Source organism: Balaenoptera ricei, chromosome 2, assembly GCF_028023285.1.
Source record: "Balaenoptera ricei isolate mBalRic1 chromosome 2, mBalRic1.hap2, whole genome shotgun sequence".
Classification (NCBI taxonomy): Eukaryota; Metazoa; Chordata; class Mammalia; order Artiodactyla; family Balaenopteridae; genus Balaenoptera; species Balaenoptera ricei.
Window position 1 is genome coordinate 15,365,842 of NC_082640.1, and position 20,675 is coordinate 15,386,516.

General features: G+C 37.8%; 1 protein-coding gene across 3 annotated transcripts in view; it reads right to left on the reverse strand.

The window, feature by feature from the left end:
* The window catches only part of PLXDC2 (plexin domain containing 2), a 414,553-nt gene that overhangs the window by 245,386 nt on the left and 148,492 nt on the right, over nt 1–20,675 (reverse strand). For all 3 annotated transcript variants that reach the window (XM_059911311.1, XM_059911303.1, XM_059911320.1), the window contains exon 3: nt 7,967–8,178. In XM_059911311.1, coding sequence (XP_059767294.1) covers nt 7,967–8,178 — 212 coding nt within the window. The remainder of the gene's footprint in view (nt 1–7,966; nt 8,179–20,675) is intronic.

The window sequence follows — 20,675 nt, forward strand, 5'->3', positions numbered from 1 at the left end:
TATTATTGGCATGACTGTACCAACTCAGACTTATTTAGTCTTTGAGCTACAATCACTTTATTATTCTGTTTCTGATTCTGAAAATATCACATAAAAGACTAGTCTTTAAGGCATAATCCATTAATATAGAACAGGACTGTCCAGTGAGTGACCCCCAAAACTCTCTCTCTGTTGCCCAGAAGCTAGATGGCTGAGAAGAGAAGCTATGCACCTAGCAAGGAGAAGCCAGGGACTGAACGCAACATTCCATGGAAGCTGGCACCCCCAACCCAAGTGCTGCCACTTCCTAAACTGCCGGCAGGCCAGCCTGGGCTGCTTGGTGCTTGACCTTGGGTATGTATTTCCCCTGTGCAATGCTCCTCTCAGACTTGTCCAATACAGAGGAGAAGCAAACAGGACACAGCCCTGCCTGGACCACTGTCCACTGGGGGACACCTCCATGAGCTGCCAGGAGAAGAGGACTCGAGCGCCTGCTGGCTTTTTTGCTCCCGAGTTCCAGCCCATCCTTCACCCTGAGCCCTTTCCTCAACTTGCAAAGACTGGACACATTCTGGACTAGCAAACAATTAGCCTGGTTCTTCAGCAGGATTTTAAAAAATCAATTAGATAAAGATCTAGACCTATTACACTAAATGGTACTATAATTTTGATACTGAAAATAGTAATTTTCATGAAAGTGTATTTTAAATGTCCTGTTGGAAGTTAGCCTGGGGAAAGAAGAAAAATGAGATTGCAAGATGACAAAGTAGAAATTCTACTGGTTAACCTGGTGTTCCCTACATTAGAAGTTCCTTATCACTGCCCTAATTAATGCAAAGAAAGTCAGAGGACATGACGCAGTCCTCATGAATGGCTAGGAAATTGAGGTAGGAAAAACTCAATGCCAGATTCTTATAATTAATCTCAGGGTCCTGGTGAGGGGAGGACCTCTCTTTGTATATGGAGAATGCAAGAATATTACATTATATGATATTTCATATGATATTTCTCTTCGTATATGGAGAATGCAAGAATATTATTCTAAAATATAATTCTTGTTCTAAAACTAAATTATATGACTAACACACAATAATTTTACAACCTGTATGTATCATTCCGAAGACTATTTCCATGCTCTTACCGTAAGCAAATTCAATTAACTAACAGTGAAGCATCATAGAGATAATTCAGTTATTCTTTATGGAACTCTTTGAAATACAGTTATGGATCTTTTTTCATTTTTGTTCCAATAAAGAGCTGACATATCAAGCTAAGAATAATCTATAATTGAGCAGATATATGATACTCTATTTTAATGCTCATTATCTTTTTAGAGGGTGAGCAATAATTGCAGATAATTTCTGCCTGATTTACTATTTTCAGTGGATTTTCTTCTTTGAAAACTAAAAGTCATCATCAATATTCTAAAAGCAAATGAATGGGATTAAATCATAAGTTTGAAACTACGTGTTTTTCCAATTTCCAAAACAAAAGAAGTTGAAACAGATTTTGTTGTCAGTTCACATACAACCTTTGGCAATACAGAGTTGAAGAGATGAGGCCAATTCCCAACCCATATGAGATGGGTGCTTGTCAAGCTTGTAGCAGGTCACACTGCCAGGGAAGGAAATGACCAGGATCTGCAATTGACCCTCAGAATCAAGCAATCACCAGAAGTTTGGGTAAAACTTCAGTCATCGTGGTTAATATAAGTTATTGATTAGAAATCTAAATATTCCTGAAATTCATATGCTCATCAGTAGCATTCCTCTAACTACTGTCTCATTTTAGCTCACAATAATTCTCATCTAAATTTATTTCATCTTTCCACCCCTTAGATTTTGGCTTTCGGATCCACTCCTCACTCATTTTTTGGGCACCAATACAATCTTGCCTTTCTCTATTTAAAATATTCAGTAGCTTCCAAGTTCCTTCCTGATAAATCCCAAACACCTTAGCATAGCATTAGGAACTGAACATTTGTGTCTCTCCAAAATTCATATGTTGATACCTAACCCCCCAATGTGATGGTACTAGGAGGTGGGATCTTTAGAAAGTGATTAGGTTATAAGGGTAGAGCCTTCATCAGTGGGATTAGTGTCCTTACAAAAGAGATCCCTAGAGAGCTCTCTAGCTCCTTTAGCCATGGGAGGACACAGCAGAAAGACAGTCCCCTATGAACCAGAAAGTGGGGTCTCATCAGACACCAAATCTGCCAGCTCTTTGATTTTGGACTCCCAGCCTACAGAACTGTGACAAATAAATTTGTTGTTTAAGCCACCCAGTCTATGGTATTTTTGTTATAGCAGCCTGAACGGACTAATACACATAGTATAAGGGAGTTTAAAAATCTTGCCCCACTTAGCTTACCAGTGCAAAACTCTCTGGCTAGAAATACCTTGATACCTGGCTACCTTCTAACTCTCTCTCTATGACGTGGTTCAGATGGCACCTTGTCTCTCTTCATTAATCCTGGCTGTCTACAGAATAAGGGTCTTCCTCTGGGTGCTGATTAACTTATGCAGTATTTCTGCTCCTTTTTAATCACATGCTCTCACAACGCTTTCCTTCTCATCTTTTGTGGAAGGCAATCTGACACTTACATGCATTTAGGAAATTTCAATTCATTCGAGTCAAATAAGTGTGCTTCCTCATGATTATCTGAGTATTCCCTTTGCACAGCTTTCTGATTCTGCAGCCATAGATGGATGCCTCTGAAAGTTTAAGATTCCCCTAAGATGGGAATGCTTCATTAAAAAAATCTACAACAGCTTTTCACATTCATAATAAATATAGTAAAAGAACGGTTCAGTATCAGGTGGTACTTTTCTTTCTTTTGAAAAATGTCACAAATCTGCATTATCACATTCTTCTCATCTGTAAGTACTGTCTTCCATGAGTTCACTGAGCAGAACAGTGGCCTGAAGAAAGAATGAGCACAGCAGTATTCTGCAAATTTTCATTATTTCTGTGAAATGAGATGATGTGTCTTATTACTACCCTTTATTTATATTCAGTACTGTTGTTGTCAGATCTCTGAAACTGAGAAAGCGTATCTAGGCTTGAGACACATGAGCAGTAGGAGTTCATTACCTAAGAATATTCTGATGTATTCTCTGTACTGCAAACATACTATGGAGGTTATGCCCACATGGGACATTATGAAATTTGCCTTTGCTTTGTAAAATACCTCAAAGTAACAGCATTCTCTTTTAGATTAAGGATTTGCCAGTGACTTCTTTCCTGTCAAATAGAATACCTAGTTATGAACTGCAATAAAATATTAGAACACACACAATAACCTGTGTGCAGCAATTGGCAATTGATAGCTTTTTAAAGAAATATATTATAGAATTTGTGACAATATGATACAGATACAACTGGCAGTGTGCCGCAGCAGATGATCAAAAAAAGAGTTTTTACATATGCATTTAGTGGAAACACAGTGGATCTGTAGCTTTTAGCTACTTCTATTGCACATATTTGCTAACTATTCTCCACTGTACTTTCCTCAGATATGAACTTTAATGCGATCATGGATGATACAATTGCTAGATATGCCTGCAATTTTTATTTAGTACAAGAATGAGAAATCCACAAGATATGTTGTTGGTAGGCACTGCAATTTAATCTAAGATTTTTCAGAAATTTGTATCCTCGAAACTAATAGCTAAATCTGCTCTGTGCTCTAACTCCTTGCAATGCAAAGTGTGGCCTGTAGTTTAGCCACGTCTGCATCACCGGAGAGGTGCTGGCCTAGCTCACAATGTCTGAGTCAGCTTGGATCATGGAGCTACACTGATATGATCCATAAACCCTATTTTTAACCTTCCCTTCTTCAAGTTATCCAGGTACTTTTGAATCGAAGCCAAAAAAATAAAAATCACACTTGACAATCCTTTTCAGAAACATTTTCATTGTCCCAAGAGAGGGAATATGAAGTTCCAAATACTGGATGTGGAAAAAAACCACACATTTGGTTCCATGTGTTAGAAAGGACTGATTTCTGTAAAGTGAAGAACTGTAAATTACCAACAGCATTACACGGGAATAAGCTGAGGAAACAGCTTTATGAAGACCAATAATTCTCACCAAACACTGCTCAGTCCCTCTCCATCCCATAAGGCGCCCTTGATGCTGCAAGAGCTCCAGCCCAGAAAACGGAAGGGCAGCCAGCAGCGAGGTGGAGATTCACCTGCTGCTCACCCATGCGTGTGTCCCTGGGGTCACGGAATTCACTGAAGGCTGCTCAAGCACGGCCAAGTCATGAATGGAATTCAGTCTAACCTGAAAGTCCCTGAAGCCCTTATATTCCCGAAGTAATTACAAAAAGCATGCTAGTGACTGCTTTTAATACCTACTAATCAGGGGGATGTACTCTTCTTTTGACTTGCCCAGGTGGTTATACATCCACATGAACAGAGGAGGTACAAGAATAAAGGTCTCATGTAAAATAAAATGCAGATCAACAGTGGTACTTGCCAAATGTTGAGTCCCCACTTATTCATCAGGAAATACAAACTATTTCAAAACATCTTTGTATCTTCACGAAAAGAATATGAAAAAAAGAAAACAATGACAACAGCAATGAAACTTCAATTGGAAGATTCTTTAACTGGGATACTAAGTTTTACAATCCCTCCAGTATCTGTTCTTGTGCAGAGCCAGAAAAAATACTGTCACCAAGTTAAGAGAATAACAGTTTTTGTTTATTTCGGGATGAATTTGTGCCAAAATAGTAAATATGCTATTGTCTTTTGTTTTCGTCTTTGTTCAGTGAAAGTGGGATACAAAGTCTAGACAATGGCAGAAGTTGGGGAGAACATGCACAGGAATGCCATTCTGGGTGGTTTAAGTCTCACTGGGATACAAATTATTTTAACAGCCACTGCTACAATCAGGGCTCTCAGGCCAAATAATTCTGATTCCTGACATCGACTCTGGAAGCTTCTAAAAGGCAAAAGCATACACAGTCGTTCATGCTCATTGCTTATATTAAGAAACATAAATCAAAATGCTATTCCTAAAACATAAGAAAAATCTTGTCACGATGCCCAGCACAGAGCAATCACTCTACAACCACTTGCTTCCTTTCTTTCTTATTTCCATTTAACTCAATCGGGCAAAAGTATTTTCCCCAAAAGAGAGGCTATGGTTTTCAAAAATACTATTTCAAGGGCCAGGATAAATAAACTTTACAGAGAAGTTTCAGATGTAGGCTTTTGCTTCCAGAACTAGTGGTGGTGCCGAGGGGTGACTTATGGGACTTTAGATCCCCAATAATCTCCATCAATCCCCAGCACCCCATAAAAATAAACTCAAAATAAAAGCAGTCCTCTTGTTATGAAATCTAGCTTCAAGACGAGTCCCCTTTCAGCCAGATTGAAACCCTGAAGTTACTCTATCGATATTCAGGTGCCACAACTATCCAAAATCATTACATAATCAAACAGCCATTTATTTTTCCTTATATTAGAGGAAGCAAAGCCAAGTAGTAAGGCTAAATCTTGAGAGCTGGGCAGTCCTGGGTTTGAATGCCAGCCCTTTACTCATTAATGAGAGACCTTAGGAAAAATACTCAACCTAAATCGGAAAGTACCCTCATGTTAATCACTGAGATTAGCCAGTGAACCTGGGGATGCAGCTCTCAGCAGGCTGATGTAGGGACTAGACAAGAGGATGACCATCCAGCACCTGGCAGCTCTTAGCACCAAGTGAGCGCTCAGTGAATAGCTCTCTGCATCATCCTTCCTCCTTTTTACTGATTCAAAATCTCTGACATTACATGGTCTCCCTCTATTAAGGTAGAAAAAGAGAAAAACTGGCTGAATAACAAAATCACGGCTATACTAACAACTAGCATTGTATTGATATTTTGAGGAGTGTTAATATATCCCTGAGCAAAAGGATTTTCTATTTTACAAATGATTAGAAAAATTCAGCATCCTGCATGGAGATCACAGAGTTCCAGGAGTCTGTGTTCTCTCCCTTTAATCTCAATAGGTTACTAGTTCTGGGCAGAGAGGAAACATCTCTGCTTCTGTTCAGCTCTCCTTTCTTTATGCTGCACCCTGGCTAAAGAGCAGCCCAGGGAGGAACTGTGTTGCCTACTCTGAGCTGTTACCACGACACTGTTGCCAAAATAGCAGGTACGCTGCAGGAGTCAGAAAAGCCTCTTGCAGATATTATATGACTTCTGCTCCTGGCACATCCTCTGTTGTCTGTTAAGGGCCTGACGGGGGCAGCCAGGGACCACCAGAGCCACAAACTAGCTAAGGAGATGGAGAGGGGTTTTGAAAATCTTCGGGCTCTCACATCAACAGAATCCCAATGGCCTGTGCTTCAGATCTGAAGATTCCTCTCACCATGAGGGAACAAAATGATGCCTTGATACCATCTGCAGAACTATGTCATATCTGTTTCATGAAGTTGAGTTCTTTTCCTAAATAATGAGTATTTCAGGGCAGTAAAAAGAATGCTGCCTGTTTCTTTAAAATAGAAACCTGTTACCTGGGAGATAGTAGGAACTAAACCTTCAGATTGAGAGAATATCCAAACGGACAATGTCCAGACCATGGATACCAACAGAACTCTGACCCCAACCTCTAGAGCAATCAGTCCAGGGAGCCAAAACACAATCCTGGCAGCAATCGGCTCAGAAGGGGCAGGACTTGATTGATAACTGATGGTTTCTCTATTTTTTGTCCCTATGCCCCACTCTGGACCAAGCACAGGAAGCCATATATGTTCCCCAATCACATGAGATGCTCGGCTTCTGACGAGCCCACCTCCAGCTTCTCCAGGCCAACAACCTCTAATCAGAGCGCACCTGGAGCCTTCCCTTTTTTTAACTGATTCCCACTCCCCTGCCTGCTTTTGAGTCTCTGCCAAAGGCAAGTGAGAGAGGCTCACTCCCTTGCTACAACAAACTGAATAAATAGCTTCTGTTCTCATTTGAATGGTTTTTGCTTAGTTCCATAAGATTCACTTGTTTGTATCTGTTATATCTAGTATACTAACAAGAGCATATTTTAGGATTTGCAGTGCTAAGGACTATGGAAACTTAAGCAACGCAATACCACCCTTGAGGCCTCTGGGCAACCCCAAAATCTGCCTAGAATGTGCCTTCAGCAGCCTTCCCTACTCACCAAACCCACCTCCAACCGTCCTTCTCTTTCCAACTTGTGGCTCCAATTATCACAAAGAATCATGTACAGTAATAGAGTGACCAACCATCAGTTTGCCCAGATCTGCCCCATTTTAAGCACTGAAAGTTCTACATCCCAGGAAACCCCTCAGTCCCAGGTAAACTGGGACAGTTGCTCACCATACAAGACTCCTCATCATGCCGTGCTGTTCTAAGACTCAGCCTTTGCAGATGTAACTCGTTCTGCCAGCAATCTTCTCTTTTACCCTCGACAAATTATCAACCTGGTGAGCTCCTCTCAATCTGCCGAGCCCGAGCCTAAATGCCCACTCCTAGGCCTCTTTGACAAGAGCCCATCCCCTAATCCCAAGCAGATGATCACCCCCTCCTCTATGCCACACTGGCCTGTATATACTTTTGTGCATATCACGTGGCATAGGGATGATTTGGTTATGGCGTTCGGACTTTCTGACGCTGTTACACAATTATCTCCCTGCAGGCAGGAGATGTACTGTATTTCCCTTTGTGTCTCCTCACGGTCACCATCACACCAAGCCCATGTTTGTCTGTTTCCTGAGTAAGTGAATTTGTGGGTGATTAAATGGCTTAGCTATTAGTTATTTATTTGTTTAACATAATTATAATTACTTATTGAATTCTTGAATATTAACAAATTAATTATTTATTAATGAATTAAATTGATTCTCTACAATAAAAGTCCAAAAGTTCCAGATTGAGCCAAAGGGACAGCTTATAAATATTGATATATATGTGGAAGTTGGGTGCCGTATAAGAAATATACTTATTAATCCATTTCAATTACCCAGATTATTGACCTACCTCAATCTGGGTGGTGTTGTCCTGCCCATCATCCAGGAGCAGGTCTGTGAAGCCTCTGGGCTCTGGGGAGTCTTGGCCCAGGCTGGCTCGGTTTGAGTCTACCGCCTTGAGAGAATCCAAGTGCCTTTTCCACCGGTGGCTGAATGCATGTGAATCCACCTCCACCTCCTCTTCTGTTTGTGGGAAGGTCTGAGCAACCTGATAGTGCCAATCTGTTTGAAAAAAAAAAAAAAAAAATGATTTACCATCTGTTATGCGTCATTTGCATGCTTTCTAATAGAGAAGAAAAATATTCTGCTAGTCATAAGAAGAGGAAACTAACTCATAACAGTGAAATCTGTTTAACTGTAATATTTTTGAGTTGGTGTGAATATCTCTGAGTAGAACACGATTTTAGGACACACCATGATAAGCCATGACAATGGTTAATGTGCAGATCCAGCAGAGTCCCTAAAACAGATGCGCAGCCCTAAAGTAATGCACTTTTATTCCCTTCCTTGCCTGCCCTCCACACACACACACTTCATAAACATTCTCTAGTGGTTCTGAGAAAACAAACTACAATCCAAGCAAAGGAATGAAACTAAGTGATTCCCAGCACATTTGAAAATACAAATCAGACATTAATAACTTGTGAGTTTATATTATTTCATGTGAATTATGCTGGGCAGCAGAGAGAAAACAGAGCATTTGAATGGGTTAAATAATACATGGAATGACCTTCGTGCAAACGTGCTAACCTGCCTTGTAGCTCACAAGTCAGACTTGGTTCATTGCCGAACTCATTTAATAAGCCACGTCCTCGGGAGGCATCACAAATGCTCTTGTTCATTTGAGCTGTTCTCACCTTGGAATCTTGTCAGGGTGGTAAAGGATGACAGTGATAGGCACTTAGAGAAATGGATGGGAAGGCAAGGAGATCAAATCACAAAGGTATTTTAAAGCCATCTGCAGGGACTGGCCTTGCTGACCCAGCTCATTCTGCTACTACAGGAGGGAAAATTAGATTTAATCATTACTCCTAGTCTTTCATTTCAGTGGGTCAGCAGGGGAAGGTGTTCCACAAGTATGGGAAATTCAGTGTCTGACCAAGAACAGTTCTCCTCTAGGCAACTATTACCAAAAGATACGAATTGACAGGCTTTATAACTGGCAGGATATGGGTTCAAAAAGGGCTAAGAGAGCAGTGATTTAATTACAGCTGTGAGGTTCCCATCAATACAAGAACGTTCCAAGAAACAAAAATGTATTTAATGAAGCTTATAATACCATTAAATCAGTTACTTAGAACTCTAATAACCAAGTTAAGGCTACCACTACTAATCACATGCAAATGGTCTAAAATACCTCCCTTTGAACTCAGAAAGATGCTAATCATTCTTCTAGAGGGGCTATTCTTTGATTTCACTGTGAATTTAAATGATCTGCCACTGCCTAAAGGCTTATTGGATACAGTCTAGAGTGATGCACTACCACAGTGTTGGCAATCTAGACTTTTCCATGGGCTTGTAGAATATTAGAGCTTAAAAGAGTCATGGAGATGGAAATGGCCAAAAATTCCACAGAAAGGAGCCCTAGAGCCAGAAAATGTAGCACTGTGCTCAATTCACAGAATAGCTGGTTGTAAGGCTAGGAAAAAACTCAGGTACATAGAGGATTGATCATGGTCCCCTCCCACCTTCCACACAGTAAATGTTCAATATGTATGTCTAATGAGTATTTTACAGAAAATGTTTCTTTTTTGTTTGTTTGTTATAAATTTATTTATTTTTGGCTGCATTGGGTCTTCGTTGAGGTGCGCGGGCTTCCCATTGCGATGGCTTCTCTTGTTGCGGAACACGGGCTCTAGGCATGCGGGCTTCAGTAGTTGTGGCATGCGAGCTCAATAGTTGTGGCTCTGGGGCGCAGGCTCAGTAGTTGTGGTGCACGGGCTTAGTTGCTCTGCAGCATGTGGGATCTTCCCGGACCAGAGCTCAAACCCGTGTCCCTTGCATTGGCAGGCAGATTCTTAACCACTGCACCACCAGGGAAGGCCCGAAAATTTTTCTTTTTTAAGGTGTTGTCCCCACTGGACATTGAATAATGCTCAATAAATGTTTGTTGACTGACTAAAAGAATGAATAAGTTGTAGACAGTCTCTTTGGAGCAAAAATGATAGGACCAGGCACAATTAAGTATGGAAGAAATACTGTACAAGGATTCAGGAGACCTGGGGTAGAATTCTTTCTGTTAGGTTTGCTGAATAGGGGATATTGCATAATTTACAAAACTCTCTGTGCTTTAGTTACCCTATATTTCAAATGGAAATGAAAATATCTTACCTGCAAAAGCAGACAGCTTTTCCTGAGTATGTGCCAGGCTCTAAGACTTATGATTCTAGGCAAAGCTACATAAAGCAATTTTATTTGCTTTATTTAGATATCCTGCCTCATTACCAAAAATATATGAGGCAGCTTACAACAGAAGTACACAAAAAAGTTTTATAACAACCAGATAAGGCCTCGTAGCACAACACTCAGATTAAACTTTAGAGCTGTGCATTCACCTTGCACTAGGGGTGGCGGCTCTCTGAATACAAACAATCATGTAGGAACAACTGAAAATCTATAGGGTCCTTACTAGAATGTCAGTGAAGATAAGAAAGATAGCAAATATCATGTAGCCAATGGATTAAACAGTCCTAGATATAAAAATATTTTTTTAAAAAAAATCACAGAAAGGGAAAGTCTCCAGCCGGAGGTTTCTCAGTTCTTTATAATGTAAATCAGAAAAAAAAAAACCCGAAATCTCCAAAGAAGTAGTCTTTATTAAAATCTTCAAAACAGAATTTCAACGCAACTGTTGGTTTCTTTAAAATAGATGTTATCATTGGATATTAATTGCCTGATATTAATTTTACCAGTATCCTTTTAGATTTTTATAACGCAGGACAAAACATAGTACTTTTCATGATGCCTGTTAGGCCAGTAACATACCACTAGCCCCTGTGGTCCTGACACAGAGCACAGAGGAGACGAAGTAACTAACACTGGAGGAGCTGTCTGCGGAGGAAGTCTAGTTCTCAGCTTTGATTGCCCTTTCTCATTTCCTCCCTGCCTTCTTACCCTAAGAAGGAGCTTCAAAACTTAGGGAGGATAAAGTCCATATTCCCCACTGCTAAATTAATTAAACAAGGAGGCCATCAGACTGAGGTGGCTCTAATACCCTAGCAGCCTATGTAAGCAAACCCAAACCTGAGCCTGCAGCTGCCTCAAGGTTAAGAAATCAAAACCTAAGGACAACCAGTCACAAACTTACAACTAGACGTTTCTGAATCAGGCAAACACTTAAGTTACAGCCAATCAAATAATTTCCTTGTTTTCTTCTGCCTTTTCTCCATAAAATCTCTCCCCTCATTGGGGTTCTTGGAGTGCTCCTAACCACTTCTGGTTTGTGCTGCCCCACTGAAATTGATTTTCAGTCAGGTAAACTCTTAAAATGTTGAATATGCCTCAGTTTATCTTTTAACACCGCTTAAGTTGAAATTTGGGAAGTCTGATTAGTGTGTCAAACTCTTGTTTTTGTGATGAACATTCCAACTCATTTTTAGCTAGATTATTGGGGAAGGTGAATTTAACAGACAGGTAGGCCTCCGTATAAAACAAGCATAAATGCTTCCTCTAGCATTTACAAGGGTAAGTCCCCAGGCAGCTGTGGGTTTTGGTGTTTGTTTTTCACTTTTTAGCAGTGTTTTATGATTTTTTTTTTTTTGCTTGCTTTACTGTTGTATTAATTGCTATTACAGCCATTGATGTCCATGATGTCCATGATGGACATGCTTGCTCCTTCTAGAATTTACTACAGTAAACTTTGTAAACTGATTACTCAATCACTTGCTCAAGGCTCTGACTGTAAAGAGTAAACAAAATCTAAGGAAGGAACTGAGGGTTTTCCAATGTGAAAATTTGTGAGCTTCAGTGCCTAGCCTCTGTGAATTTTCTTTGGGCTGCTATTTTATACCTAATTCTTTTTCTCTGGTTAGGTTATGAATAAGCAAGACTACCCAATCATGCATAGAGGAAACATTCCTATTTGCTCATAATTCAGTAGCACATGGTTCATCAAGACTAAAGTATGAAAGTGGCTTAGATTTTTAACCCATTTCAGAATGATTTTTAGAGAAGATAAAACAAGTCAAAAATGGATGTTTTCCAGAAATAAAGACTGAGAAAAACTGTCAAAACCACGGCCTTGTTATCTACATTGTAAATTACTCCTATGCACTTCATGGGCTTTCTAACTCATAAAAATATTTCAAATTATCCTTTAAATCACCACAAAAACAAATCATTCAGAAGAAAGATGAAGGGATATATGTAGTATAATTTTTCCCTTCCCAGCTGTAGTGAAAACAAAAGCAACAGGAGGGATCTTTGAATAGTCTGGTTGAACAGATTGTCTGCTTTCTGTCCACTGTATGTTAATTAAACCACTAATGGAAAACCTTCAAAGATAATTTTCACCAACATATTTTGCTATAGTTGTTAATCACATAGCTCATGGAAACATTAAATATATCTAAGGACTTCCATTTGGATAGAAGGAGAGAAAGCAAAAAGACATATTTTTGTATATTTAATATATAAATTGACCTTAACACATTCTTGAGATATTTTACTTGATAAAAATAGCAGATAAAGTATTATTGAAGAAGGTATTTCATTACATTTCAAATAGACCATCATTATGAAACCCAATAATGTCTAGTTAATCTGAGAGTAAAATAAGAAACTCATGTACATCTTCATATTATTCTTTGCAAACCTTGCAAGTCTCTTTTGTGCTATCATCTACTATAAAATAAAATCATTTAAAATAAAAACAAAAGGGAAGAAAGCTGTTCTGGGTTGGATGTGTTTATATTTGTGTCTTATTCTAATGATTTTATTTAAATACCTTACATTTAGCTAATAGTTGAATGCATCTTTAACTGTATTTCTTGAGTCTTGCATACAAACCGTACATACAATATATGTCGAATGACCAAGGAGTAACCACATAAATTGACATGCATCTTGTGTAATGAGGATCTGTCATGACTGCACCTTTTGACATGCACTTTGGTCTGCACTTCACAAATGAACCAAATCATTCTTGTGGAACCTCTGCAAAAACGTTAAGATTTTTTACGGCAAATAGATTTACCGGCTAGATTCACCTGACAATAGATAAAATTATTCGGCTAAGGTAGACTGCCATATGGCTTCACATCTCAGTTTATTACGGAAATGAAGAGGAAATTCCATACAAATAGTTATATTCTTGGTTCTGTCCAATAATGAACTGTCTATGTAGTGGACTTGGAGGTTTTGACTGATAGCATTACGGAGTAAGATAGCTACAGAAGAGAAAGCAGACAGAATGTTTTGTCAAGAGACATTAAAGTGTTTGAGTGGGACCTGGACATCATTTTCTTGTTAAGCTTCCCACATGATTCTTTGTGTCCCCCTGGTTGAGGACCACTGCCCCGTGCTCTAGTCCTACCACAGGTCATGTCTTCATCATCTCTTGCCTCCTACCTGGTCTTACTTTCTTCAAACTCTACCTTCTCCAACCTTTTCTCCATCTGCTATCAGAGATACCTTTCAGATTTACTCACTTCTCTCTTCTGATTAAAACCTCTAAGGCTCCTTACCACCCACCAAAACTATAAAACACCTCATGCTCTTGTTCTAACCACTCTTCCCTGTCTCTGCCTCCCCCATCATGCTCTGTGCTCCCACCACACAGAATTTCTCAATCATCTCTTTACCTGCAGTGAATACCTTTGCATGGCGGAAAGCCCTTCCTCACTCCAGGGCTTTGGGAAATCTCACAACTCCTTCAAGATCCAGTTCAAATATTGTCTTGGTAAATGGAGCCTCCCTTGACTCCTCCAGGCAGGGCTAATTGAGTTTTCTTCTGTAATCCAATAACTCTTTTCACCTGACTCTTTAAACACTTCCAACTATCCCCACTTCAGTGTGAGATTGTGCAGAAAAGAGTTAACACAGCAGGCCTGAGACTGCTATCCTTAGAAAATCTTGTTTGCAAGGTTGGCCCTTGGCTGGTGCCTGGGAGCTAAGATTTGGGGAGGGTTCCCACCATCCCCTGACAGATAAGAGTGGCTCACTGTGGCTATACTGCCTGGGCAAACAATACTGTTTATGCTGACAACCTGCCTTCCTTTTGGGAGTCTGGAATTTTGGTGCACGGTAGACAGAAGGTGGGTATGTGAACAGTTCCCAATAAAAACCTTGGGCACTGAGTTTCTAATGTACTTCCCTGGTTGACAGTATTTCACATGTGTTGTCACAACTGGTTGCTGGTGGAAGTAAATGCTTCCTCTGAGCTCCCACTGGAGAGTGCTCTTGGAAACCTGCCCTGCTTTCCCCAGACATTAAAAATGCCCCAAGTGCCTTTTCCTTTTACGAATTTTGCTTTGTATCCTTTTGCTGTTACAAATCACAGCTGAGTCTTATGATTCCTCCTATCATATGACCAAACCTGAGGGTGGCCTTGGAGACTCCTGACACGGAGATGTTTCAGAACAGGACCTCTATCTTATTTATATTTTTTGTCCCATTGGTACAAACATGGATATTGACATATAATAAATATCCAAAGTTTTCTGAAAAGCAAATGAATGAATGAGTAAACGAATGACTGGCCAGGTTGCTGCTCATCTGAGACAGCGTCTTAAAGGATTATGTATGCGATCTGTTGTCCAGCTTCTTAAGATTTTAACCATGTTTCTTGCTCAGTCAGATAAAAGATTTTAACCATGTTTCTTGCTCAGTCAGATAAAAGGATGGAAGAAGGCAAAAACTATGGGAAAACAAATCTATAACAGCTTCTCCTTATCGGATGTGAGTTTGACTCAACAAGAGCTCACTGGCCAGTTGGGTGATGTTCAGCAACACTCGTGGTTGCAGTTCTTTCCGGTTCATGAACTCAGTAAGAAACAGAACAAATGTCTTTGAAGAATGTGGACATGGCCAGTGAGATTGAAAAGCTATGAAGTAGTTGAAACAAGGACATTTTAAGTGAAAAGTGGAAAACAAGTGGAGGACTACTCTGGAAGTTTGAAGCATAAGAGTCCAGCCTCTGAGGCACAGAGCAGGAGAACCATAGCGGCCTAAGGCCAAGATGTAAGTGCCCCGCATACCCCTCACTCTCCGCCCTTCCCCTTCTCTGACTTCTGAGTCATTGCAGGGCTCTTGGTCTCTGTACAGTGTTTTTCTGGTGAGGAACATTAGCCAGTTCAAGAAAAAATACACAGGAAATGAAAGGGAATGGGAAAATGTAACCAAACACTCAATCCAAAATATGCACAAAAACAGTTTACACGTTAAAAATGTAATAGTTTTCTAACCTTACTATTAAATAAAATAATAAGCAGACATTTTAATTTTATATATAAAATGGTTAATTATCCTATGGAAAACATGATTAGCCTTATGAGCGAATGTTAACATTTAAGACAATTTTAAGGTATTGTTGCATATTTACTAAAATATTAAAAACAAAGAGAAAGAATAAAACTGTGTTAACAGTTATAAAGCAGAAGTGTTCTATGCATTGCTTCTAATAATGGGTTAATAATAGTAATATTAGTAATAATAACTAACCTTCATTTAGGGTTGGTAGAATGTCAGGCACTGTTCTAAACATTTGCAAACATTAATGGATTTGGCATGTATCAATACTATCATTAACCCCATTTTACATATGAGGAAATTGATGTATATGAGATGGTAAGTGATACACTAGGAAGGTAACCAGAGCTTGATCCATAGGCGTGGTTTTGACTATCATCTAATCTACCTATGATTAATCTTTCAGGGATCAAATTAGCAATGTGTCAGAAAGCCTAATGATACGACACAAAGAAACAATCTAAAAGAAAAATAAATAAGACAGAATGCGCTATTTAAAACGGCAAAAATATGTAAATAATCCAGCATGTGAAAACAAATAAGGAATAAAATATCCCATCAAGTTGACTGCCAATGCGAGGAAATGAAACAAAGCCAATGTAAAAACATAGCAGAAAATAATAGCACATTAATATTGATTATATTTTTAAATTATATCTGATGTGTTGGAAAGTACTTTAAAATAAATAATTAATCTTGTTAATTGGGCATTTTCTATTAACTGCCTAGTAGAAATTTAAAAGAAAAACTGAATTCCTTCAAGTAGACTCAAGCATTTGTTTTACCATGATGACAATCTCCTGTTTTATAATAAAAGATGATTGTCAGAGAACTCAGGCCATCCACTGATTTTTCAGATAAATCTGTCAGATTTGGAGAATAAACTTATTTCCATGTTAGCCATAGTCTACAAATAATCTACAAACAGTGAAAATAGCATTTAATTAAATCTGAGAGTCTATCTTTTAATAAGGTCCTTAGGATTTTCTGCAGAAAACATAGCATCATGAACCCAGAAAGCACATGGAATTTTTAGGTATGTGACCTCCTGCTGTGTGTGAAATAAGAGGGGGCAGCTTTATAGCTTTTATAGTCCCTCCCAGCTTATAAAAGTCTACCATCTACCTGCTAGCTAAATATCTTAACATATTTTAGGCTATTTGGGATCATATATTAAGTATTCTACATTTGTTTTCAGATTTACTATTTAATTTGTGAAAATCCATGTATCATGAACTTTAGAGTCTCCATAGCACAATAAAAAAGTGAAACTATTTGGTAAAATACCTTAACATTTCTCTTTATCATTAGCCATCCTCAACTACCCTTGTTTCCTGTATTCAGAATGGCTGATTTAAAAATAAGGGCTCTGCACTAAAAGCTAAGTCCAGTGCATGAAAAGTGTGACTCTGCCAGCCAAGGGAAATGGAAAATTCTGTAAACAAGGACCAGTCATGGCCAACAGCCTCTAAGGAAAATTTAGTCTTCTGAGCCAGGACAGGCCAGATGGAATCAATGGTTATAATGGTGCCCCATGTCAAAGATGATGTCCAAATGCCTAGGGCCCAAATCACTGAGGGCCTTGTGTTAGATTATGGCTGCCAGATGTCTGATAGACTCAATCTCACTGTATATTGTCATCAGACCATATTCAGTTTGTGGGGTCAGATCCATAATGGCCCAATGTTGAGCCCAGGCTGACCTAGCCAATGACCACAGATGACAGACAACACATGTATTTCTATCAGATTATGTTGTGTAACTTTTATCTGATTTAAATCATATAAATCATACCATTATCAAAACAGCCCAAATTTCTATAGGTTAAATGCCCTCCAGAGATTTGTGTGGAACTGGATAAGCAGCCAGTAACACCTGTAATTTCCTCATCACAAAATTATCTCTACTGTTTAATTTTTTAGAAGGTTATGGTCCTAAGGCTATAGCTGCGTAGCCTCAGGCAATTCAGTCAACTACTCTGGGCCTGTTTCTTTATGAGAAGATGACTTTAGTTAGTAGAAGACACATCACATTCTTAGAATCAAAGCCAGAAGTATTTTTCTGAAATGTGATTCTGAAGTACAATCTAAACAAATTATCAGATTAACTGCATCCACATTCCCTACTTCCCCCTGAAAATAATGAGCAATGCCTTTCACATAATCCAACAACTAAGGGATAAACACCTGGTTTGACAAGGTCTCTAGATCTGGGCTCAGCCCTATGCCCTGATCTGTTCCCATTACGACTAAACAGATAATATTAGCTGTTAACTGTTGAATATCATTCCTGGATAAAGGTGAAAAATACAACCACAAACTCTGTATCTTTGGGCTCCCTGCTGTTGCCAGGGTTGATAATGCAGGGTTAACAAAATACAGGCTTAAGATGCTCAACTTTGAGCACCACACAAACACAAAGGAAAGCCATTAAAGAATGTTAAGCAGAAAATTAAAACAACCCTATTTCAGTTTTATATAAATTTAAAAGGCCAGCAGGAAAAACGTCAATAGCAATTAATACTATGTATATCTATTCAATGTTTTGATCTATAAAATGGCAATTGTATATAGTTTATCTTAATATATGCAAGTATATCCTACCTAATAAATTTTTTAAAAGATTAGTCCTCAAATTTAAAAAATGAGCAAATGCCATAAATAATTCATAGCAAAGAAAATATAAATACTAATAAACATATTAAAATATTTAACATTTTAAGAAGTCAGAGAAATACAATAAATTACAATTCTTTCATATACTACATTCACAAAGATTTATTGTAAAATTGTACTTGTCGATGTTTGATAGAGTAATTTCTTGAAGCTATTATTAGAGAGTATTGTACTCTCTAATATTGGTAGGGAGGTTCCAATTTTAATCAAAATTTCATATGTGCATATTTTCAATCAGTAGTAAAAGTCTTCTAGGATTTGATACTGTGGAAATATTCTTAGATGTGCAAAAAGATTTATGAATAAGTATAATAAACTGTATATAGTATTATTTGAATTGGGTAAAAGGAAAAACATACATATACACAAAATTTAAGAAGAGAAAGAAATACATTATAGTATTACTAGTGGTTTTCTCTGTGTTAGGCAAGTTGGAAGCAACCAGTTTTATTTGGTTTGTTCTTTTGACATATCTTTATTTTACACATTTTCTACAATGTGTTACTTCTATAGCAAAGGAAAAAAGCCCCAAGTATCTACTGTTTGAAAGTCAAGTTCAAATAGTCTGACTTGGTGAAGCCTTTCATCATCACCAATAGATAATTTTCCTAGGCAGAGTTACTTTAATGTGAACTCATAAAACTTTAATCAAACCCACTGCTGTGTTCTTCTCATTATAGTGTAATTATTGATTAAATGCCATTCCTTCACAAACTACCATGAACTTAGCCAGGGAAGGTGTCATGTCTTTATTCATCTTTGTGCTCCTTTTTGTTATTATAATAAATGTTCACTAAAACTGCCCAGGCTGTACAGTCTGTTTCCTTGAGCTACGTCATGATATAGTTGGGGTGGTGACATGGCGTTTTCCATCATGGCTGCTCTTGCTTAAGACAATCTCATTTTTCGGCTTAAAATTCTTAGCCTTGTATACTTAGATATGTTGGGTTATTTCTTGAGAAAATTAGAAGCAGCCCTACCAATTTCTGTGCAATTTCCTATATTTTTTATCACTTTTTTCATCAAGTAAAAGATCTGTGTTACAACATTCTAACTTCAAAGTACTTTAAAATGTTCACAGAGATTAATACAGCACAACAAAGTGATTTTCCCCCAAGTTATTCTACTTCTTACATTTGATTCATACATTTAATGCAATATGTCTTCACACGATCTTAGAACCACAAAGCAATGGGCAAAACTACTCAGCTTTGATATCTCCAAATAACTTTACCAAAAAAAGCTCTATGAAAAAAATCACAGGAAAGATGTATGTTTCTGAATATCAAAGGTATTGTGAAGCAAGGATTCATAAATAATATATTAGTTACAGCACAAAGCATATAATTCTTTAAACAAAACCGACACGTTGTTATTTACATTTAAATAAGAAATACTTTATATACAAAGATGTGCTCACTTCATTAAGAAGCTCTTGAGTATTTACTAGCTGACAACTTGCATGATTCATTTACTTGCCCAGTTCCCCTTAAGACTAACTCAAGATAGTATTAGGGGTGAAATATCTTGACACAGAAAAAAATATTTCTCTACATAAAATCATTTGATTTTGAGTTTAAAAAAAGAAACAAACCATGTTCCAAATAGCCTCTTTCATAAGAATGGGAAACTTCAAGTCAAAAATTGGGAAAACGATGAGAAATAGAAAGTGGAATATCAGTGTAAATTTAGTTAATAAATTTTGGTGTTTTTACAAACTGTATTGTACTTTTAATACTATATTTTACTCCACTGAATTTACAATATTTTTTTCACTTTTTTGGGAGAGAGAAATACTTAAATTTGCATATCAATCACCATTCAAATAGCAGTTTTAAAATAAAAGTTCCCAAGAATTTCTAAAATGTTATGAATATCTGAATTCTGTAGTTAATTTCTTAAATAACATTCCCTAATTAAACTGCCTGATTGCATACATTTATGCTGATTACACAATTTAACTAACATTGTAAATAAACCACAATCAACAAAATTACATTAAAAAAGAAATTAAGACAGTAAAAACTGTACTAAAGTTAGATTTTAATTTCTGTGATGTATTCCTGAAATATACAAAATAACAGGTAAGGATTAAGCCACCAAAGTGAGATGGAAATCCAAAGTATCCTTTCAACCATGTATAGATTAGTAGAACTCTGAAACTTTTAGAATCCAATTGCTTCATTCTTCATTTATCCTTGAATTACCCTTTTATAAATTTTTTTTGGTCAAAAAACAAATTCCAGATAAATTGAAAAAGTCTCTGCTTTAAGGACTTATTACAATATACATTTATCAAAAACCTCCCTTCTATGAGTGAGCCTACATGGCCCGGAAAAATACCTGAATTTCATAAAATAATTAAAAATCCAGGACTTTCATTATTGGGCAACTGCAGCTTGCCAGGTTATTGCCAAAACTTATATTTTACGTATTTACTAATGCTCTGGACAATACTAAGATAGGAATTATTTCCATTATTTTACAAATAAGCAATAGCTGAGGAACATGGATTTAAGATGCTCCAGTTCAAAAAGCCTATACATGATGGACGTTACACATTTCCTTATAGTAAGC